This window comes from Trichomonas vaginalis, chromosome VI (genome assembly GCF_026262505.1).
Source record: "Trichomonas vaginalis G3 chromosome VI, whole genome shotgun sequence".
Taxonomy (NCBI): Eukaryota; Parabasalia; order Trichomonadida; family Trichomonadidae; genus Trichomonas; species Trichomonas vaginalis.
In genome coordinates, this window is record NC_067208.1 from 16,603,091 (window position 1) to 16,625,731 (window position 22,641).

Below are 22,641 nucleotides of genomic sequence, written 5' to 3' on the forward strand. Positions count from 1 at the left end.
GAACGCAGATAGTTTTTAATATCATCTGATTTGAAAGAACTTTCACAGTCAGATGTTAGTTTTGTTGGATGGTATTTGTCAACGAATATTGTCAAAGCAGTTTTCACATCTAAAATATTTTTGGACCATAATGGTATGGCTTCACAGTATCTTGTGTTTTGACCAACAAATATTAACCAGTATGGAGGTCCATCTGTTCTAACTCTCGGAATGTTTTCCAAGATATCCATAAACCAAGCATTTGGTGTTGAACTAAAGATTTTTATCATGAGTGCTTTCTTTGTCGCTTTAGAAACATAGGGGTCCTTGTTTGGATTCGTCATTTTTACCCTATAAGAAATGGGTTTATTTGGCGCATTAGCAGGAGTAGCATCTAGATTTTTACCCGCAGTGGGAACAATAGCCAGAGGTGTATTTGGAGTTGGAAGGAAGATTTTGAGTACATTAGGTATACTTAAAGAGAAAGCACAACCTATTATACAAACTGTACAGAAAGGTTGGGATGTAGCACGAGATGCAACAAATCTTATTCCAAATCCTGAAACAAGAGGAAAAGTTCAAGGATGGATGGACAATGTAGGAAGACAAGCAGGAAACTATTATAACAAAGCAAATGACTACTATAACCAAGCAGGACACTATATGGACCAAGGTGAAAGATTCTTTAACAGAGGATATAACCATGCACAACAGTGGGTAAACAATAACCAACCTCAACCGCCTCAAACTTGGGGAATGTAAAATTTTTTACTGAGATGAAATGAACAATGCAGCATTGAGACAAATGAGTTCAAGATGGATTTGTCGGCTTCCAGCAGTTACACAACGTGTTTGTCAAGTTCTTCCTATACCTCAGGAAGTTTTAGACCGACTTAAAAAACCTAAACAACCAGTTGAAAACAAACCAAACTAAATTTTTTTACTGAGATGAAATGACCGAAGAAGTTGAAACGGTAGATTTGACACCACAAACAAAAAGTTCAGAACCATTGTCAAAAACCTGTCAAAGAACTTACAGATGAAGAGAAAAATTCAATAATAGAAAGTGCCAGGTCTGGAAATACAAACCCTAACTATAAAAGTCACTTTTCATAAAAATGGAACGGCTAGTATCTCAAAAAAGAAACAGACTCTCACAAATAAAATATTGAAGTCTGAAGGAGCTTTCGAGACAACAGATGGAAAAGTTTACTTCACTGACCAACAGTTCATTATAGAACATCTCATTGACTTAGAGTCGAAATATTCTAAACTTTACAACAAACACAAAAAGTTGAAAGGAAAACAAAAACAAATGGCATATGATATTTATGAAGATGTTGACGACACAACTGTTCCTGCAGGTGAGTAAAGTCAGAGAAACCGAAAAGTGACGAAAAACCGATAGAAGAAGAAAAACCAAAAACTGAAGATAAACCAAAACCAAAGTTTAGTTTCCAAACTAAACCAAGTCAACCTTCATTAGCTGGTATGGGTTGGCGTCAAAGACTTATGGCAGCAGGCAGTTATGTTAAGTAAAGAAAAAAATATTTTTTTTTCTTTTTATAAAAATGCCCCCATATAGAATGGATAGAAAGTCTGCTAGAATAAAAGCAGAGTTACAAAGATATGGTTGGAGAGTTTCGAAGAATTTTAAATATAGGAAGGGAAGACCCATAAAAGTCTATGACAAATTGTCTGGTCTTCGCTACGAAATGGATTTGGAAACAGCACGTGCCAATTATCCAAACAGACTAGAGAGGTTAGAAGAAGAACGTCTTATGAACATGCCTTTCGATGTTAGTGAACCTCAAGTTGAAGGACACGACGGCTTTGCCAGATTCTACTGGAAACATGACGAACAATTGCATCCTTTTGAGAAGGAAAAAAGGAAAAGGTGAAGACGCACATGCTCCCATGGAAAGAACAAGATATGCATATGAAAGTATCGTGAAGTTAGAAGTCAAATTACATCTGGTCGAACCTTTACAGTAAACTTTGACGAAGGAAAGAACAAAGAAGGCTTCATGGGAGTACTTGCTGCCATACAAGACGGAAATAAGAAAGGACACAATCTCAGATTGACCATAACAGATTTGGATGGTCACATTTACTATGCACATGGCAATGAACAAACAGCCGCAAAACTTCTTGACGCTTTCAAGACTACAAAGAGAGAACAAATGGTTGACTCCGACTCAGACAATTTTGAATGCAATTGAAGGAATTGCAAGTGTCAAGTTCGAATGGTACCAACCTAACCCTTCAAGCAGTCAGACAACATGCTGGATACTTCCCGTTCATAAATAAGTCTGACATTGACTTGACAAGGTATGGAATTTACAATTCAATTGAAACAATTGTCAACGAACCTTGGCATTGCTTACATGTCTCAGGAACTCTGGTCTTGTTACAGATGAGAAGATGAAGTATCTTGAGTCATGTGTTGAAGACAAGGTACATTCTCAGAGGTCAATTGGCAAAAATTGCACCGTTGGCAAATGTCAATATCCGAGTCCAACATACCTACAGCTAAAGGTTCTTCACATGACGACTATGTTGTTGAGTTCAATTTACCATGGTTGAAGATTGTAATTGTCCACAACCACTTCATGTTGAACGAAAGTCTTACAAACCCATTGTTCGGAAAAGGCAAGTGCAACATTGTCAGAGCTGTAAACATTCTTTTCGAGAAAGGTTTGTTGGAACCAATTCCAGATGACAAGCTGACAGAAACTTTTGTACCAAAAGACGAAACAAACTTTTCATTGTTAGCAAGACCAAAAGTTGTTCCAGACAAAGTTCTAGTACAAAAGAAGTACACGGTTCCACAAGGGGTTGGTATGTTCGGATACCAACTGAACCAGAAGAACTTCCAATGAGGTTGCAAGAACTTCAAGATGCTATAAACAAACTTCCATTGAGACATCCAATTGACGTCAAATTGTATTGGAGAGCATCTGAGTTAGGTCAGAAGGTTTTATATGAAACAGGTTGCTTCGACGATGTTTATGAGATAACAGGAGAAGTTTCTCAGAAGATAAGAGACTCACTTGAATTTCCACAAATGGACCAATTGGTTGCGACAAGTTCGACTCAAACGAAAAGATATACTATGTCGACCTTAACGCTGCGTACATGAGGTTTGTCCAATATATTCCGACTGGAATTCCAAACGAAGATGGTGAGTTCCCGGGAAGGAACTATACAGTTGGAAAAGTCATACAACAACTGTATGATATTAGGAAAGCTTCAAACCCAAACTTGCAATGGCACTCAAATTGCTTATGAATTCGACATGGGGATATTCCATTAAGAAACCTCAAGAGATGAAGAGTAAACATTATGAGAAGGTCGACAACTTTGTTGAAAGGTTTTCTCCTTTTGTTTTGAAGTACGAATTCACTCAAGGTCAAAGTGGCTTAGTAACCACATTAAAACCTATTGTCGAACATTGGTCTTACCCTCAGTTCGCAAAGGCAGTCCTTGACAACTACAACAAATTCTTCTCCGAAGTCAAATCGAAAGTTGTGGTTTACTATGAGAACATTGACGCACTCATGACGAACGAAGAAGGTACACAAACTCATTGAAATGGGTTTAGTCGGTGAAAAGATGGGCTGTTTTAAGCTAGATAAGGTATTTTCCGAAGTTCATGTAATATCGAAAAGGAAATATTGGGGCATACTTGAAGACGGCACAGAAATAAAACATTGCATGAAATAAAAAATTTATTTTTTAAAAAGTGACATTTTTTTATTTTATTTGAAATGTACGCTGAGTTTGTTGGAGCAGACCGTTGGGAAACTTGTTTGTTAGATGAGAAATATGAAATCACTGTTGTGAGTCATTTGAAGTCAGAAACAAAAAGACAAAAAGAGTTTTAAGCGAATGGGAGCGAAATGACGGATATGCTATTATGAAGATGGGTGGAAAACACTATCTTAAACATGTTGTCATTGCAACTCATTTTATACTGAATCCTAACAATTTACCTTTTGTAGACCATATAAACCATATAAGAAACGACAATAGACTTGAAAACTTACGTTGGGTCACTCGTTCTGAAAACAATAAGAACAAAGGCAAATTTGGAGATATTGTATTCGAATTTGTCGACGAACTAGAAGATGAAACAATTGAAATTACAGACTATGGCAAGCATACGTTGGAGTTTTACTACTATAGCGAAGAACAAGACTCTTTCTACTTTTATACCGGCGTAAACTATAGGAAATTACAAGTATATTTTACTAAGGCAGGCTATGCTTATGTAAACACTAGAGATACAGATGGAAAATACGTTCAAATACTTCTTAACAAATTCAAGAAGCTATATGGCATACCATTTTAAAACAATATATTTTTACATATATTAAATGCTTCAGGTTGAAAAACAAAGAACAAAAGTAGCAGATACAAAACCGTTAGACTATATCTTTACAAATGCTGGTAGGACTATTTCAGATGAAGAAATTTCATCCCGAGCATACAGGTTTGACTATCCAATTCGTTGGCTTCAAAGTCCTTCAGATGCAAAGGCAATAGGATTTAGAAGAGTTTTGTTTTCAAATAGAACTAACGCATTTATGTTCGCAGTATATTTTCATGGGCAGTATAAAGGTCCTGATGGTCTAATAGACAAATTTGACGAAATGAGAATCTTTACAGTTCGTTCAGATGAAAGTCTTGAGAAAACTCTAAATGACTTTCAAACTCAAATGAACAAATATTATTGGGAATTTCAAGAAAAATACGACTCTTTACTAAATGGAACATACTATCTGAAACTAGAATATGACAAGATGAACTCCACCGTTTCATTTCAAAAGATTGAAATTAACCCTCCAAGAGATACAGAGTTTTTATTTTGGAAAGTAGACAAACGTTCTTGGGCACAATTTCTTCGGTTACTAAACCAGAACGAACCATTACCACCAGATGGTCCATTTAAATTTATACTTCCACCAGCAGATTTGACAGTTTATAGAAACGTGTTTGACCCTCAAAATGTTATGTGTCATGCAAGTTTCAGTTCAAGCAACAATAGTTTTCTATGTATTGGTAAGGACCTTTATGACTTTGCTTCTAAATTCTACGAACCACCTAGTAACAGTTTCTCTGACTTTCAAGTTTGGTTCACAACAAATGGTGTGCAACATATTATTCCATTGTACTATGACTTTTATCTCGAATTGTCTTTCATATATAACTACGGAAAAGTGCTGAAAAAGTATTGAAAAATAATGTTTATGTTAGCATGTTAGATCTCACCCGTTTTTTCACCTGTTTTCTAACATCGTAGAAAACTCATGAAAACAATTTATTTTTGACACTTTCACAAAAAACATAAAAAAGTGAAGTTAAACGTTAAGGTTTACTGAACTGGTTGGATGTCGCCTTCACAGGTTATGTAGAATGGTTGACCCGAGAAGCGAAGGAGAGACTGAATTGCCAATTTCATATGGGGTAGGGGGTTCTCCTTGTTTGGTATTTTTATCCAAGGACGTTTGTTTAGGAACTTAACAAGAGCTTCTCTTTTGGCGTCCTTTATGTCGTCGAAAGGAGTGTTTTCTGGTATTTGAATTGGAATTCCGGTCGAAGTCTCGAGATTCAAGACAGCCCTTCCAGAAATAGTGGTGAACTTGACCTTGGGCTTCATGACCTTACGCAAGTAGTCTTTTACGCAGTCGTTAAGTTCAATTAGGTAAATTGCCTCGTCAAATCCTTCTGGCATTCCGAGTCCTTCCATCCGACAGGAAAATATTTTCCCGACAACTGGAAAAAATTTTCCGGACAAAGGGAAAAATTTTTCCTTCCGACAGGAAGAACTCTTCCAGTTTTCCGTCCGTAAACCATTCAAATTTTCGAAAATTGAGAACTTTTTGGTCGAACTTCAGAAAAAGTTTTTCCTTCCAACAGAAAAAGTTCTTCCTTCCGACAGGAAAAAATTTTCCTTCCGACAGAAAAAGTTTTTCCATCCGACAGGAAAAGTTCTTCCTTCCGACAGGAAAAGTTTTTCCTTCCGACAGGACACAAACGGATGTCCGACGTACCACCAACCGAGTCCATTCCCAAACCAGAGGAACCTAAAGCACCAGCCCCTGCACCTCAGTTCCAGCAAGTACCTCCGAATTACTACCAATTTCCACCTCAAGGTTACTACCCACCCCAGCAATTCCAATTCCAATCTCAGCCTATGCCTTACTTCCCCAACCCTTGGTTGTTCCAGCAAGCTCCACCCCAGCAATTCCAATCTCAATCCAAATCGAAGAGAGACCAAGAGTTCGAAGAAGGTCTGAACCGTTTACGCAAAGATTATGCTACAGCTCCAATTGAGAGAAAGTTGTTCCCGGACCAAAAATATAATTTAGGTGAAGAGGTGAGATCTCACCCGTTTTTTCACCTGTTTTCTCACCCTCTTGAATTTTCATGAATTTTCATGAATTTTATATATTAATGTTTTCGTTATGCCACTTTGTGCCGTCAGTCAGTCAGTCAGTCAATGAAATTTACACCAAAAATATAATTTAGGTGAAGAGGTGAGATCTAACACGTTTTCTAACACGTTTTCTCACCCTCTTGAATTTTCATGAATTTTATATATTAATGTTTTCGTTATGCCACTTTGTGCCGTCAGTCAGTCAGTCAGTTTAGGAAATTTACACCAAAAAATATAATTTAGGTGAAGAGGTGAGATCTAACACGTTTTCTAACACGTTTTCTCACCCTCTTGAATTTTCATGAATTTTATATATTAATGTTTTCGTTATGCCACTTTGTGCCGTCAGTCAGTCAGTCAGTCAATGAAATTTACACCAAAAAAATATAATTTAGGTGAAGAGGTGAGATCTAACACGTTTTCTAACACGTTTTCTCACCCTCTTGAATTTTCATGAATTTCCTTAAGATAGAAAAAATAAAGTTAGTTTTATTTTATTTATTTTTTTATTTTGTATGTAAGATATGATTTCAGGGATTTTTTTGACGAAGTGTCAATCTTCACTTCGTCAAAAATAACAGTTATATAATGAAAAAGTGAAAGTTATTCTTCATTTTTTTGTATTTGACGAGAATGTCGGGTAGATGGTTAGATCTAACACGTTTTCTAACACGTTTTCTAACCTCTTGAATTTTCATGAATTTTCCCGAAATAAAAAATAAAGTTAGTTTTATTTTATTTATTTTTTTTATTTTGTATAAAAGATATGATTTCAACAATCGGCACAACAACAATTCAAACAACAGCACCAAACTCGTTAGTTATGAATCCTACGTCAATGTTAGTAGAGATGAAAAGCTTTATTCCTTCTTCATATACTTTTGAAACAGAAATCCAGAAGATAAAGCAAGAACTTTTAACAAGTAATTTAGACTGTACCGCACAGGATGAAGAAAATGAAGAATATCTTTATGAAATGCAGGACATTATTGACCATTTGCCTAAACTACCTGAAATCCAACAACAAAAACTCACTATTCCTGAATTTGACGAAATTGAAGTCAAACCAACTGACTCAGTAGAAATAAAGAAGTTCATACGAAAGGTAAATTATGAATTCCTTGGTTTTCATTGCAACCATAAAGTTATGGACAAAGATTGCGACATGTTATATAAGAATGTTTCTGACATATATAAATCTGGGGAGTTTAAGACATACGACAACTTTGTTTCATTAGTTGCAGAATGTGTATGGCAGATAAGAGATAAAGATAGAAGAGGTAAGGTATGGCATGAACAGATAAAACCAGCAGCTTTTGAGTTAAAGAAAACCATTGACGCCTTGGTTGTTTTAGCTGGTTTTATTTCAATGTATAACGCAAAAATGAACCCGCAATGTTCAAAATGTAAAGCAGCAATTAGGAAATATAACTACTCCGTCAAAGAGATAGAAAGAATGAGAAACGACTATGCAGACTTAAAGAAAGAAGCAGAAAAGCCGGTAGAAAATAAAATGGACATGTTAGCATTTCTGAACAAAAACTATCCAACTGCTGACGATTTCCTATTATCTGACGTCAAGAAGAAGTATAAAGAAACCTTCGGCATAGTTAAAACATTCGATGTACTAAAAGAAGAAATAGAAGCTACGAAACTGTTTAGGATTTCAAATATACATCGTACAATTCATGTAAAACGCTTGTGAAAAAACAGGTGAGAAAACGGGTGAAAAAACGGGTGAGATCTCACCTCTTCACCTAAATTATATTTTTGCTGAATTCAGCAACAAAATTCTGAGTAAAATGGCATATGGCATGTGTCAAACCGTTGAGTTTTCACAAAATTTAAAAAATAACGCTAATTTTTTATAAAATTTGACGAAGTGCAAATCTTCACTTCGTGTCATAATGTAAAAATAACGCTAATTTTTTATAAAATTTGACGAAGTGCAAATCTTCACTTCGTGTCATAATGTAAAAATAACGTTTACCATGTAAAACGCTTATAAAATAACTGGGGTGAAAAATTAGGTGAAAAAAGAGGTGAAATCTCACCTCTTCACCTAAAATATATTTTTATTCAATTCAGCAACAAAATTCATGAGTTTTGTGTGTTTTAGACCATGTTAGAAAAGAGGTTAGAAAACGTGTTAGATCTAACATGCTAACATAAACTTTATTTTTGCTATCTTAAGGAAATTCACGAAAATTCATGAGTTTTGTGTGTTTTAGACCATGTTAGAAAAGGTGAGAAAAACAGGTGAGATCTCACCTCTTCACCTAAACTTTATTTTTGGTCATTTACAATGAAGTCTGACAAAACATGGAATCTCTTCCCTCGGAAAACCGAGAGAAGAGATTCCGTATGAAAACAGTGAAGAACAGCGAGTAGGTAAGAAAACCTTAGTCGCCAAAACTCTATGAAAACAGTGAAGAACAGCGAGTAAGTAAAAAACCGCAGTCGCCAAAACTCTATGAAAACAGTGAAAAATAACAGAGTATTTTGACAACTTCAAACAAGTAGGTAGATGCACTCTTTATTTTTCAAGCTTGACTTTTTACAATTTGAACTTTGTTTGCGTAGATATGAATTCTGAAAGAAGTATGAGGGTCTTGTATGACTTTATACTTCTCCCATAGTTCATGTCTGTCAAACTTACCTGCCATGGACTCTTTCATAAGTTCCATGAAATCGTCTTCGGACAATCCAGGGAAAAGTATAATGTCAGTAAGTATTCTTTTAACATCCTTACTTAAACTCTTTGCTGTCTGTACACATATTACGACTGAGATGTTAAAGTGTCTGAGCTTCTTAAGAATTCGACACATGTCTTGTTCTCTATCTTTAACAAAGGATGAGAGGCGAAATCATCTAAGATAAGAAGACATCTATGAGGGTAAGTCTTCCAATCGTAAGATTGCAATTTCTTCGAAATGTATTCTATCTCTTTCTGTTTGTTTCTGAAGTGTTTCTTCTCTAATATTCTCTGCATTTCCTCATTTGGGTCTTTAAACTTCGAATTGACATACTCATTTATAGCATTATACTTCAAAACTCTTCTTTGGTACTCTTTATCCAATCTAACAACTCAGTATCCTTTATACATACTAACTTAGACTTCTTTATAATATCTTTTGAACGAATTGACGGTTTGGTCAAATTGACCCGAAGTACTACAAATGACTACTAACTCATAGAATGGGTTTCTTCTCATCTAGTTCTTGTTGTTGTGCAGCCATTTTAAGATAAGTGAAAGTCTTACCAGACCCAGGTGGTGCAATTAGACCTGTTTATACCATTCTGAGCAAATAAGAACTTGTCATGTATAGGCTTTATCTGAGCATTTTCTAATTTCACCTTGTTCTTGTTTAAAAACATTCTCAAATTTCTTGTCAATGTCAGCAAACTTTTTTTCTAACATATTTTTAGAAAAATTAAAATTTTATCTTTTAGAAAATGTCTAGCGATTTCGCTATCTATATTCGAGACAAGCTTTTCGACAGCAAAACATCTGTCGACCATAAAATCTTACATAGTGTAAACAAGAAAGGTGAATTTGTTCTAAAGTTCTGTTTCTGGGAATATGACAAGAACCATAAAACATTAAGCAGAGCAGTCTTAAAATTTGTCAATGACAGACTTGTTGACAGAGATGACACCGATTGGAAAGATGAAGTCCAACAAAAGTTCTTAGAATGCAAAGAAGACACATGCGCTGTTCTTGAAGATGAAATAGAAAACATAATAAAGAGCTATTAAAGGACAAAGAACTTTTACATAAATATGGTTGCGCCAAATTTGACATAACTCCACCAGAAAAGAAGAAGAGAGAAAAGAAAGAAAAGAAAGTAGAAGAGAGAGAAGAAAGAACCTGAACCAGTTCCAGAGAAGGGAGAATGACATGTAAAAATAAAATTTTATTTTTAGAACATTTCTGGGTCAATGTCAATGTTCTCTTCCTCTTTAGGAGTAAACACTGGCTTAGACTCTAATAGCTTTTTACCCAATTTACCTTGAACTTCTACAACTTTAGACTCATAATATTCATAGTCGTCTGCTTTCTTTGGTTCATAAGGTATAACAAGTTTGTATGCTTTGCCTTCTTAAGTTTGAGAACCTTCTGTCAAAACTTTCTTTGACTGTTAACAAACCTTCTATGTCTAAGTCTTCAAATTTTCGCACCATTTTTAGTCACAATAGCAAACTTAACTGGTTCGATGTTCCAAACTTTGCTGAATGAAGACTTTTCAAAATGGTAGAAGTAAACATTCAAATATGTGAATGGGTCTAGTTCTTCTTAAGTCCTGACATGTACTTGTTTACTGAGATGAATTTCGTCATCTTTTCTATCGGATAAAAAAATATTTTTTTTTAAATTTACTCAGAAAAATTTTTCTTTGTATATACACCATTCTGTACGTCTAAAAGACTTTTGACATTTGCCAAATGTACGTTTAGACGCTGCCATATAACCATATTCTTGACAATATTGTTTATACGAATCGTACAATGACCTTTCATCTAAACACTCAAAGTCAGTTTCATCTATGAACAGTTCATATACACTCTTGTTTGCTTCTAACAATGTTTGTCTCTCTTCGGTATGTGGAATTTGTCTTGGATTGAACTTAGAAATATCTAATGTCATGAAATATGAGAACAAGTGGTTGTAAAAGTCAGATGTCAAAGTTTCTGCTAAGTCGTCAAAATATTCTGTATCTTGCATATGAGAATCTGACGTTCTGACAACTACATATCTTCTTCAGAACTTTCTAACTTCATCGGAACAACATTGTTTGAAACCATAATGAAGTTTGCAACATTTTCACAAACTCTTTGGTCTTTATACTTTCTTTCAACAATTCCAACTTGTCTGTTATAAGACTCTTCAAAGCATCTGAGTTCAAAACTTTTGTTGTATCTATACTTTGAAGTTCATTGCAAACTATAAGTTTCATATTCTCAATTGAAGAGTTAATTTACCGCAGATGTTTTCTAAGTTTGTCATATTAGGGTTCGAAACCTTCTAACAGTTTGCATAAGATATCTGTAAAGAAAGTATTCTTACCAGTTCCTTGTTTTTCCAATTATAATGAGAGCAGTTCATTTTTTAGCACTTGGATGTTGTAAGATGTTTGCAAACCAACATAAGATATACTCATAAACCTTTTCGTTTCCATTGCATATAATTTCTTTTGACATGGTCTAACCAAGCTTCTATAATATTTTCTTTCCATTCTACTTGTTCATATTTATATCCAGTGAAGATAGAATAGAAGTTTGGAGAAGGTGTATAAAACTTTATACCACGAACTGAAAAATCTTCAAGTTTTGACAATAAGATATCCCAAGCATCTAACATCTTCATACCAATTGTACGACTTTTATTTTCTTAAGTTTCTGTTTACATTCTTGTTCTGAAACTATTGTCGCTCTTGGTTTGTTAAAGACTACATCCCATTCTTTCATAACATAACATTCTGGGGCAGAGTCGACATAAATGACTAAAACGTTTCAAATTCTCGACTGCTTTGTTATAGTCTCTAAATGGACACATATTTCTGAATGCTTGGAAGTCATAAAAATCTGAAACATCTATTCTGTACATTTTTATAAAAATAAAAAAAATATTATTTTTTATTCTTGACTTTGTTGTTCCATTTGTTGCATTTGTTGTTCTTGAGCTATTTGTTGTTGAAGTTGTTTTTAAATACAATACTTTCACCAGTTGCATCTTCCAATTCGAAACTTTCTGCCGTCATTGACAAATACATAGGACATAAAAGTTTTACAGGAACAAAGTTTGCGTCAACTAATGTCAAGTTTATACTTGCCAAAGTGTTTGAGTTCACTAAGTTGAAAATTCTGCATTCGAATGAACAATAGGCAAACCAGCAGAGAAAGTATTGTTTATACGCATAAGTATCTTTTGGTCATAATAGTTTCTGTCGACATTCGAATAACACTTTGAACCTAAGTTTGAAACAATATATAAGATTGGTGTGCTTAATGTCAATGGAATAGACATTCCTTGTATGACACCTTTTCCTGTTATAGGAAACTGTTGGTAGTAAAAACCAGAAATAAGTTTTGTATTATAGCTCATATCGTTTATAGTAAACTCAGTCGGACATCCAAACATAATGAAACCTGCTCTAGTTGCAGCACATGTTACACCCGTCCTTAAAGTATTAAATAAGTCAACAAAACCTGTTGGTGGTATATCTGAGTAAGTATCTTCAAAGGAGTATTTTTTACCATTCACAACAATAAAGTCTTCTGGTGTCAAAAGAGCAAAACAGGCTTTAGTCGTCATTGTGTTTAAGGTTAGTTTACAATATCGTCCTTGAGGACTTTGTAAGTTTGTTGTTATAGAATTATATGACTCAGGGTTTTTAGTCGTAATAGTATAAACCATTATGTCTTCTGCCATTTATATATATTTAAAAGTTTTTCTGAAAGTGGAGAAGAACTTCATCTAAACTTTCACATGGCGTTTCTTGAAGTTCTCTGTCTAAGAAGTTCAAATATTTTGTAAAGACATAGAACTTTCCTTTGTCTACACGAACAAACAAAACAGGGTCTTTCATATCGTTCAAAAGTGTGTAAAGTCCTTTACATGAAATAAAGTCTATATTATTTTTCTTCAAACATCTTTCAAGAAGTTTTGACATTTTTACTTAGCAAATAAACTTTAATGAAATGTTGTGGTCGTCAAATATTTTTATAACGTCTGGGAAACTATATTTTAAGTTCAACGTTTCACCTCCTTTCATAACGTATATCTTGTCAATGACATTATATGAAACACCACAGCAACTAATGTCGGGTTCTATTTCTTTGATGTTTATATCGTCTGCCTCTGTCAAAAGTTTCAATAGTTCTTTCAAAACTTCATGAGGTGCAATGACATATGAGTTCACTTTTACAGGGTTGTGTTCGACCAAGTTTAACATTATACTTAAAGCTTGACAAATCTTCTCCTGAGTTTGAAGTTTGTCTTTCAGTTGTTGGTAGTCGTTTCGAATATCTGCAACAGAACTTAAGTCTCTGCTAACTTCAGGATATGTTGGTTCTTTTACAGGAACAATTGTTATACCATCTTCGTCTTCGTATGGTTTCCCCACTTCAACATCTCTGTCTTTGACATTGACAATAACACTTTGACTGTTTGTTTGAGTTGGTGAATTTAACTTCACATCTGCCACCGCCATTAAACCTTTTGAAACACTTACGCTTCTATTTTTCGGAAATGACATTTTACTTAGAATAAAAAGATGGACGTATTCGGATATCTCTTCGAATTGAAGCAGAACAAAGTTTACACACACAAACAATACAAATACATTGACAGAATAGTTCTTTACACAAACAATGGAAAATGTTATAGAATAGCAGTCTTTGCTGAACCAAAATATTTTCATAAAGCAAAGAAAGTTGGTATAACTGAAATGGTGAAAGTTCTTGAAGCAGACAAAAATATAACAACAAAACTTACAGATATTTCTAAAGGTAAGTTTATAATACAATATTATGTCAAAACTGGCGTACTGTCAATATTTGACGGAGAGAAGTCAGTTCAAGAACAACTTACTGACCTGCTGCCAAAATCTGCTCGATGGAAGCTGTCGTTATGCCAATCTGAGGAGCCCCAGCAGGTTTCATCGAACGAATCTTCAAAAGAGCATCTTCCGTGAAAAGTGCTATTGGTTTTGTAAACTTCTTTGCTCTCAATTCATCTGGACCGTCTCTGTCACCAGTATATTGTATTTGAACTGTACCAACAGTTGAAATACCACCCATAAAGTCTTCTGAGTCAGCAAATGGAATGCCAAGCCAAAAGTTTGAACGGTCTCCATTTGTATATTGAGTTTTTTGACCTCCTGTATGAGTCCATACTTTCACATATGGCATAATAGAACTTTGCATTTCAGGGTTAATGGTTGTTGTGAAGTTGTTGTTAAAGTTCATAGCATCTAATGTCAAGTTGTATGACCTCATATCCTCAACTGTAGAATATTCTTCTCTTGGATAATATTTGCCATCTATGTTTATATGATATTTAATACCAGGGTTGTAGAAACAAGAATAGTCATTTATAGTTCGTCTGAACAGTACAAACATAGTATCTGCATGTTTCATTGCAGTTGTTAAAGCAATATCCGTTCTTGCACCTGGGTCAGCACTTTGGTTTCCAACTTCACCTGCAAAGTCTTTGACAGATATTTGGTGTATAGGGAACATAAGTGGAACTGCAATATATTTGGCAGCTAAAGCATTTGAAATATCTGGGTCCAACATATAGACTGCAAGTCTGCTTTCTATTCTCTTGCATTCAAATTTTTCGCATGTGAACTTAACTGGGTCCCAAGCAGTTCCAGCAGCATTGAAATAATAGTTTACTTCATTGTTGAAGTTTGAGAAACCAAAGTCTAAGTCAACTTTGTCTTTGCAAAATTCGGCGAATGATTGATTTGTTCCCTTTACGTCTGTAAGAGTGAATGGGTCTTGTGTTGGTGCAATGACTAAGTTATTTTTGCTTGGAGTAAGTTCGATAGAAATTTTTCCTGCCCAGTTTGGCAAGTATCTTAAAAACCTGAAGATGAGGAAAGATGACAAAGGAACTCTAAGTTTCAGTTTTACTTTGGTTACTGCTGCTGCAGTTTGTCCAGAAAGGTTAACATAAACTCCTGGAACGTTAGGGTCAAGTCTTCTTATTTTCTCAATAGTTGCATACTGGTCTGTTTGTTCTCTAGCTTGTGGTTGTACTGAGTTTCTCAAAGCGAACCATTCATAGTTTGCCCATGTTACTGTTTGAACTAAGTCAGAGTTAGAATATATCTTATATCCCATGAAAACTTCTGGAGCATATTGGTATCCGACATAGAAAATTCCATTGCAACCTTTCTTGTCAGACAACTTGGCAGAAGGTTTTATTTCAATGTCTTGTTCCACGTATAAGAATGAGTTGTCAATAGAAATAATATGAAACCTGTCGCAAGCAATATCTACTGTTGTTGAAGAACCTTCTCCAAACTCACCTACGTTTCCATAAGAAACAGCAGTTGTATATTCGTAAGTTCCAGGAACTATTTCTGACCTTCTAATGGCATTGTCGCATTCGTTATACCATTCGGAAACATTTCCGTTCATGGCATCCAAAACTGTTGGCGTTATATTCTGAGCGGCGTACATTTCATATGGGTAAAAATATAGAATAGTTGGATTTATATGTCATAATAGAACCCACTCGGACCAAGCTTTACTTTCTTCCTGACTGAGTTTTTAACTCTTCTTTTTCCTTCATTGCCACTACTTTCACTAGATGAAGTTACTTCTTCACTACTTTCACTTTGTTCTACTCTTCTCTTCTTCTTTGGTGTCGCTTTTGGTAACTTGCCCTCTGCTTCAAGTTGTTGCATCTTTGCCTCATGTTCACCTAGTATGTTGTAAATTTCCCATGTCCTTTTTGCCTTTGGGCTCTGGTCGCCCATCTCAGGTAACCTATATCCTAGAAAGATTTTGTCATAGTTTGTATTTGAGTCTTCGCGTATTGTTTGCATGACTCTTTCCTGAGTTTCCGGTTCAAGCTCTTCAAACAGAGCTTGTCCATATGGAATAAGCTCGTTTCCAAATATATGTTTTTGTAGCCATTCTGGTTTTCTTTCCATGTTACCAATAATATCTTTTGTGAATGGGAAAGCTTTTACCCAATGTTTCAGTCTTGCGTCATTTATTTCTGTAGTTGGTTTTATTTTGTCAAGGAACATGTTTTTCAATACTAACATTTCATTTGGTACTGTCCATTTGAGTTTTCTTAAATATTCATCCCTTCTCGGTTCATTGTCTGCAAAGTAAGTTTTTATGACATTTTGTAAACTTTCGTTTGCAAGGTCATGTACAATAGGTTCTCTTCCTTCTCTCTCCCTAACTTTCTTTCTAAACTCTTCACCAAATATACCATCTCTATGGTTCTGTGTAGTTCTTTGAGATAAATGTTCTAGAACGTCAGGTGTTATATTTCCATCAGCCATGTTCATTTCATACTGGTCCAAAATATCTGCATCTTTCATATCTTTCAATGGCATTAAAGCCGCGCTGAAAATACCAGCTATATCTGGTTCACCATTCACTTCCATTGCGTCTACAACTTCTTGGAATTGTGGTTGTAAGTTTATGAACCACCTATCCGGATTAGCTTTATGACCCCATCTCATTGTAGTTCCATAGTCTGCAGAAACAAAAGTAGGTTTGTTTCCATATTGGTTAGGTTCTGAATGAACTTTAAACAATGTTTCATTTCTATATGTTTTGTTGAAATTTAACCTTTTATTTTCACCGAGTTCAGCCAAAGATTGAACGTTATATGGTCGTAAGTAAAAAGGATTATTGTATTTGCGTACATTTTCTTTCAGTACTTCCATTCTATGCTGAATATTTTCATCTGATGTTGGAGTCTTTTGTATGTCGGCGAACATTTTTCGATATTCTTCTACTATGTCAGCCGAATTTTTCTTAGACTCTTGGAAAGATTCCATATTCTCCGCATACTCTTGTTGAGGGTCAAGATTTTTCGGCTGTTCCAAATCTTCATCTAGTTCTGTGAAGTTAGTTTCCAAAGGAGGGATTTGTTCGTTTCCTTCAGGCTCTTCTAGCTGTTGTTGCTGAACTATTTCTTCCATGTCTGGTTGTATCTGAACTTCTTCCTGTTGAGTTTCTTGTACCTCATCTGGTGGCATTTCATATATTCCGAGACCGTTTTTAAAAAGTTCCCTATCTAAGTCATCCGACTCATAAACCTTTCTTCTTTCGTTCCGTCTCTATTTTTTACGCGTTTCATGAAGAGAGTTGAATTATCATTTAGCTCTGACATCAAATATCTCGGAGTAAATTCATCATGTCATTTGGATGATATGCTATTAAATCATATCCCTTAGCGAGCTTGTATTTTCCAGGTTTGAAATTATATCCCATTTGGTGCTGAACCATAAAGCTAAATAGGTTCGGGTCAGTATTTCCTTCCTTGAACTTTCCAATAGCTTCTTTATATCTGTCACTAAAGTCAAGAGTATCTGGGTAACCATAGTCTTCCTTAAGCATTTTTAAGAATTCTTGGTTTCCTTGTTCTCTACTTCTTTTATGTCCTTGCTCTGTTTGTGGTTGTTGTTGTGCAGTGTTTTGAACTGTTGGTTGTTGTGTGTGTTTTGAACTGTTGTTGTGGTGCTGGTTTTGAACTGTTGGTTGTGTGCTGGTTTTGAACTGTTGGTTTTGGTTGTTGTTGTTGTGCTGGATTTTGAACTGTTGGTTGTTGTGTTGGTTTTGGTGCATGCCTGTGTCTGTGTCCATGTGACGATGTAAATGTTTTAGGTAGTCCTGGTGCAGGTGCTTCTCTTGGAGGGTTTGGTGGTATATAAGTTCCACCAGCTGGCACATATGTTCCATCTGCAGCATAATGTCCTACCTGACTTTTCGTTTTTAAGAAAGCATTTACTAGGTCTGTTTTGGTCTGTTGTAACTCTTTTTCTTGACTTTCCACAACAGTTGCTCTAACGGCGTCATAGGCACTTTGAACTGCCTGTCTCGTTGCTGCATCTGTTATTTTCGTCATATTTTGTGCTACTTCTCTTAACTCTTTGTCGAAACCTTCAGACTTCAGTTTCTTTCCAGATGAGAAGTCGTTCACTAGTTTCACCTTACTATGAAGAGCTTCGAAGGCATTCTTAAAGTCAGCATTCATTAAAGCTTCATTTGAACTGTCTTCATCCGCTTGTATTTTTGTCCTTATTGACCCTATAAGTTGGGCTGCTTTAGCGTTGGCTTGGGCATCTAACCAGTCATTATTAGCTTTTATATATTCTGCGCTTTTCATTGCCTTTTGCATGGCTGCGTCGTTATTTTTACTTTCTTGTGCTAAGTTTTCATACTGTACGGTTTGGTTTTGCAACTGTAAAAGTTTTTCTGCCTTTACATTTGCTTCAACTTCTTTTTTATACTCATCGCTATCCATATATGTCTTCAGGGCTTTTTGTTTTATTCTTCATCTTTCAGTACTTTATATTGAGTAGTATGGTTTTTCAAATTTATAACATCTTGTTCCATTTTTGCTACTTCTGCTGCTTTTTCTGACACTTTTTTCGCATATTCCTCTGTACTTAGTTCTTTCAGTTGTTCTTCTTTCTTCTTTTTCTCTACGTTTAACTCATTGAGTTTCTTTGTGTGTCTGTCATATTCTAGTTTCTTTTCGTTTTCACTTATTTGTTTCTGTATGTCTATGTTTGACTTTTTGACATCTGTTATTTGATTTTTGAGTGAACTCAAATTCATTTGACTTTGAGGGTTATAAGCTGTTCCGTCTGCAGCTCCACCATAGCCTGCCATTTTCGCTAAAAGTGCCGCTCTTAAACCTCCACTCTGTGCACCAATAACTCGGTTTAAAAGCATAGGGTTGCTTGACATTTGTTGCAACATAGTGGGGTCATTCATCATTTGTTGTTGCAACTGTTGTTGTGGTGTCAGTTTTACTATTGGATGTTTCAATGCTCCTTCCTCTTACGTATATTCTTACGTAGCTTACGTGGCATTTTAAGTGAAGTTAAAAAGCGGTTTTTGACAGATGTTTATATGACACTTTTTGTTCAGCACAAAAAACTACTCGGTCAAAGTGTTGTCAGTTTTGTAAAATAACCGTCCTATCTCATTCTATAAGGGGAAAAGGCTTCTCAAAGTATACTTCCTTGGAACGCCTGTAACTTTTCCTGTAGCGACGATAGACCCTTACTTGTCCGGACAAAGTTATACTATTTTGAGTGCTCTACAAAAAAGTCAACGGCGACGACTCTCAAAAACCGTTGTGTAAAAAGTTTTACCGTTGGACAAAAAAGTATATATAGAAAACAAAAAACGTTTATAGTTCATTCAATATTTGAGATGGAACGGTTTGCCAACGGTAACTATTAAATAAAATAAAAAAATAGAGGGGGTTCCGTTGACAAAAACGTTTATTTTAAACTTTTCTATGAGTGGTCCGAAAAAAACAGTTCATTTTTCATAATGGAAGGAAGAAAAAGTGTCGCAAACAATTCGTCGACTACCTCTGCAGTTAAAGTTCCTACAACTTATGTCTCACCATTCTCAAAACCCTTACGACCTCCTATAATACCAAAGCAACTTCCTCATACAATTCAAACAAATTGTTGGACAATATGCATTTGCACAAAGAAACAGCTCAGCCAACAGGTCAGGCAACAACAACTATCGGAACAGAAGCATTTTCAGAAGAAGTTCATACCAATCAGACTCCAATCGAACATACAGAAACACAACCACCCGAAAATACAGAAACACATCCAATCGAACATACAGAAACACATTCTGCAATGACCACTAGGTCGCAAACACGATATCTCGCCTTTAGCAAACAATTTAAGTCTCAAATTCAAGACACACAAGATAGCGACACTCCTCTTTCAGAGAAAGTTCGTAGAAAATACGCAAAGAAAAGGTTAGAATTGTTAGATAAGTTAAATGAACAGTGGGGTTCAGAAGACAATCGAGATTATAACGAGATGTTTCAAGCTGTCATGGATGCCATTCAGCCACTTGAAAACGAAATCAAAGACCCTGGCGTACTTGTTGACATGTTTGCTTCATATTTACCCGTTACTGCCAATCTCATAGCGTTGCAAGCTATTGACCAGTTCATTCACTTGTTTCCAAAGAACTTGCAGAAGCATTTACAAGAAGTTAAAATTGCTGAATTTGTCCGTTTATATCCAAATTCATACAATTATTTGGAAGAATTGAATGAACATGGTGAAAGGTCATTCTATTTATATTTCTACACAAAAGACAACCAGTCAAAACGACTATACTGCATTGAACCTATGCCTCAATTCTTAGACAATTTCCACGTTATAACAACTGTTGCTGTAGATATTCCTGCCAGAGTTCCATATGGAGGAACAGTAACTATCTCAAGCTTTCCCAAGGGCTATAAAGGAAAGCCTCTCACAATTGCAAAATTCACACACAGCAGTTGCCAATTTGTTCAAGATGTCGAGTTCCATTTCCTCAACAATACGACTTTCATCATAGAGACTCCTCAAGAAGGTATATACAAAGTTTTCATCGCAGGATTTGTTGCTCCCAATGGCGAAGAAGAAGTCGAAGAAATCCTCACCTCAGAGAGCGAAGAAGAAGAAAATTTCCAAGACATTCAAGATTCAGAATATACCGAATAAAAAAAACAATTTAAGACTAAAAATTTAATTTTATTATCATATTTTTATTTTTTTCATCTGGTCTTTGTATCATTCCTCCTCTAGTTTCTCCGGGGCTAGAGGGCGCAACGCGCCTGGAAGCCCCACTTACCTGACCTGTTTATAAAGAAAGATCTTGTAATTAAGGGAACACCAAAAACGATAGGTGGTTTTCAAAAATCAGGGAAAATTTTTTTTATGAGTCGTCAGCAAGTATCAAACTCGAAGCTGGAGAGGCTTCTTGAGATCTTGCGTAGCTCAGAGTATGCCTTTCATATTAAAAAGGCAGCAGCAAAACAAATCGGCCTCTTACAAAAGGAATTTTCTTACGAGTTAAGTTTTTTATTATGCAAATTATATCCTCTTATAATGTATATAAACTATGATACTCGTTGTGCTGCTTCATTATCAGTTGGATATCTTATTCCGCAATGCAAAGAAAAATCGAAATCTTGGAATGTTGACAGAAACTATGGAAAATTAGAGGAATTTCATGTTTCTGACATTCTAAACGCCGAAGATTGCCAACTTCTACGAACAACTCATATATCTGAGACTGAATTACCGCAAGATTATCAAAAGCAAGTTTTTAACATTCATGATGAAGAATGCTCAGAGCTTTGCCAATTCTCTGAACAGTTAATTACCCAACTTGATTCACAGGATTGGTTTTATCGTCATGGAGCAATTATTGCATTGAACGAAATCTTTAAAGGATTGAAGTCTATTAATGAGCTAGACTTATTACCTCATTTCTATTTTGAAGATTTATGCGTTAGATTAGCCATATTAATTTGTCGGGATAGATTCGTTGACAATTCAGTTTCGCAAGAAGTAATTTTACCAGTAAGTAATGAAGCTTGTAAACTTGCTGCAAACATTTTCATAAATCATAAGGAAAATTGCATTAGAATTATTGACGAATTACTGAATACTTCAACAATCAACTTAAAACTATCTGCATGGTTATTGATTAAATATATCTCGGAAATTGACAATAAGTTCTTCGATTATGATTGGGTTTATGCTCATTTCAGTTCTTCAATTACAGAAGCTCATGAAAACCATCAGTATCATGATGTAATTACATACTCAATTGATGCTATATACAATTCAGTGGAGAATATCAAGCATGCATCCGATTTTGCTGAAATTATCTGGAACGAATTTATGAATTTTGAACCAGATCATTCATTCAATGCGAATGTCCTTAATTACACAGCTAAGTTACTCCAAAAGTGCGATGTTTCATATTTTGCTACAAATGAAGGACTTGCAACAATTTTTAAATGTATTCTCGAAGGGAGTAGGATCGATGGAATTGTTGAAACGCGTGAAGCAGCCTATTCTTTGCTATCATGTGCATTGGACAAAGAGTTTCTTGATATTTGGCAAGAATATGATATGCAAGATCAAATTCAGCAATTAATCGAACTCAACCTAAATGAAGGATTTCTTAATTCCAATGCACTAAGTCTATTTAATTAATTGCCAAAGCTTTTAGATGCAAATGGTATTGAATTTGGTCCTGATCATCTGATAAAGTTTTGCCAGTTTATCACATCTGATCCAAAGCACCTAGAAAAGATCAATAAAGTAATGATTGTTCTTATATCAATCGGCAAACTTATTAAAATTGAGCCAAATGAAAAAATTATGTTTCGATTTTGGCAAGATGCAAATGAAAAGAATAATATATACATAATTTGTTATGCATATATGACATGTCTTTCAATGCTGACGAATGAACCCAATTTCAATGGAATTTCCATAAATGCTCTCAGAAACAACACAATAATGTTTTTGCGCTCATTGTTTTCATTTACTCCTAAAAATATAAATGATTACATTCAAATGATTCAGGATATTGAAATTCCACCATTCAAAAAGTTTGGTATCGAGTATATATCAACAGCAATTAAAGAAATGCAAGATTCTAAACAGAAACAGAAAATCATCAAA

At 35.1% G+C, this 22,641-nt stretch overlaps 11 protein-coding genes and 8 pseudogenes across 19 annotated transcripts, besides 1 other annotated feature; 11 read left to right on the plus strand and 8 right to left on the minus strand.

Moving 5' to 3' along the window:
- Positions 1-16,695: part of a mobile genetic element that runs on past the window's edge.
- On the plus strand, positions 340-741 carry TVAGG3_0877560 (uncharacterized protein; the record flags this gene model as incomplete). The annotated part of the gene is made up of 1 exon (XM_051250294.1): positions 340-741. One exon carries the CDS (start codon positions 340-342, stop codon positions 739-741), a length of 402 nt encoding a protein of 133 aa, XP_051085769.1.
- On the plus strand, positions 761-913 carry TVAGG3_0877570 (uncharacterized protein; the record flags this gene model as incomplete). The annotated part of the gene is made up of 1 exon (XM_051250295.1): positions 761-913. The coding sequence occupies one exon, from the start codon at positions 761-763 to the stop codon at positions 911-913; it is 153 nt and encodes a 50-aa protein (XP_051085770.1).
- Positions 1,551-2,201, plus strand: TVAGG3_0877580 (annotated as a pseudogene). The gene has a single exon. A coding segment is annotated over exon 1 (651 nt).
- Positions 2,481-3,121, plus strand: TVAGG3_0877590 (annotated as a pseudogene). Its single transcript has one exon. A coding segment is annotated over exon 1 (641 nt).
- On the plus strand, positions 3,267-4,333 carry TVAGG3_0877600 (annotated as a pseudogene). The gene has a single exon. A coding segment is annotated over exon 1 (1,067 nt).
- Positions 4,359-5,219, plus strand: TVAGG3_0877610 (uncharacterized protein; the record flags this gene model as incomplete). Its single annotated transcript, XM_051250296.1, has 1 exon — positions 4,359-5,219. One exon carries the CDS (start codon positions 4,359-4,361, stop codon positions 5,217-5,219), a length of 861 nt encoding a protein of 286 aa, XP_051085771.1.
- Positions 5,357-5,731, minus strand: TVAGG3_0877620 (uncharacterized protein; the record flags this gene model as incomplete). Its single annotated transcript, XM_051250297.1, has 1 exon — positions 5,357-5,731. The coding sequence occupies one exon, from the start codon at positions 5,729-5,731 to the stop codon at positions 5,357-5,359; it is 375 nt and encodes a 124-aa protein (XP_051085772.1).
- On the plus strand, positions 6,023-6,415 carry TVAGG3_0877630 (uncharacterized protein; the record flags this gene model as incomplete). The annotated part of the gene is made up of 1 exon (XM_001304702.1): positions 6,023-6,415. The coding sequence occupies one exon, from the start codon at positions 6,023-6,025 to the stop codon at positions 6,413-6,415; it is 393 nt and encodes a 130-aa protein (XP_001304703.1).
- TVAGG3_0877640 (organellar and viral DNA polymerase type B) lies at positions 7,188-8,126 on the plus strand (the record flags this gene model as incomplete). The annotated part of the gene is made up of 1 exon (XM_001304703.2): positions 7,188-8,126. One exon carries the CDS (start codon positions 7,188-7,190, stop codon positions 8,124-8,126), a length of 939 nt encoding a protein of 312 aa, XP_001304704.2.
- TVAGG3_0877650 lies at positions 8,971-9,660 on the minus strand (annotated as a pseudogene). The gene has a single exon. A coding segment is annotated over exon 1 (690 nt).
- Positions 10,799-11,379, minus strand: TVAGG3_0877660 (annotated as a pseudogene). The gene has a single exon. A coding segment is annotated over exon 1 (581 nt).
- On the minus strand, positions 13,102-13,548 carry TVAGG3_0877670 (protein of unknown function, DUF4106 family; the record flags this gene model as incomplete). The annotated part of the gene is made up of 1 exon (XM_051250298.1): positions 13,102-13,548. A coding segment is annotated over one exon (447 nt), but the record flags the coding sequence as incomplete, so codon positions are not given.
- TVAGG3_0877680 lies at positions 14,012-14,466 on the minus strand (annotated as a pseudogene). The gene has a single exon. A coding segment is annotated over exon 1 (455 nt).
- On the minus strand, positions 15,024-15,616 carry TVAGG3_0877690 (uncharacterized protein; the record flags this gene model as incomplete). Its single annotated transcript, XM_051250299.1, has 1 exon — positions 15,024-15,616. A coding segment is annotated over one exon (593 nt), but the record flags the coding sequence as incomplete, so codon positions are not given.
- Positions 15,656-16,494, minus strand: TVAGG3_0877700 (protein of unknown function, DUF4106 family; the record flags this gene model as incomplete). The annotated part of the gene is made up of 1 exon (XM_051250300.1): positions 15,656-16,494. A coding segment is annotated over one exon (839 nt), but the record flags the coding sequence as incomplete, so codon positions are not given.
- A 247-nt stretch (positions 16,696-16,942) lies between the features above and the next one.
- On the minus strand, positions 16,943-18,520 carry TVAGG3_0877710 (annotated as a pseudogene). The gene has a single exon. A coding segment is annotated over exon 1 (1,578 nt).
- Positions 18,521-19,471: 951 nt separating this feature from the next.
- Positions 19,472-19,904, plus strand: TVAGG3_0877720 (annotated as a pseudogene). The gene has a single exon. A coding segment is annotated over exon 1 (433 nt).
- A 154-nt stretch (positions 19,905-20,058) lies between these two features.
- On the plus strand, positions 20,059-20,661 carry TVAGG3_0877730 (attachment subunit-related family; the record flags this gene model as incomplete). The annotated part of the gene is made up of 1 exon (XM_051250301.1): positions 20,059-20,661. One exon carries the CDS (start codon positions 20,059-20,061, stop codon positions 20,659-20,661), a length of 603 nt encoding a protein of 200 aa, XP_051085776.1.
- Positions 20,662-20,877: 216 nt separating this feature from the next.
- On the plus strand, positions 20,878-22,167 carry TVAGG3_0877740 (helicase protein; the record flags this gene model as incomplete). The annotated part of the gene is made up of 1 exon (XM_001304704.1): positions 20,878-22,167. The coding sequence occupies one exon, from the start codon at positions 20,878-20,880 to the stop codon at positions 22,165-22,167; it is 1,290 nt and encodes a 429-aa protein (XP_001304705.1).
- Positions 22,168-22,641: the final 474 nt, after the last annotated feature.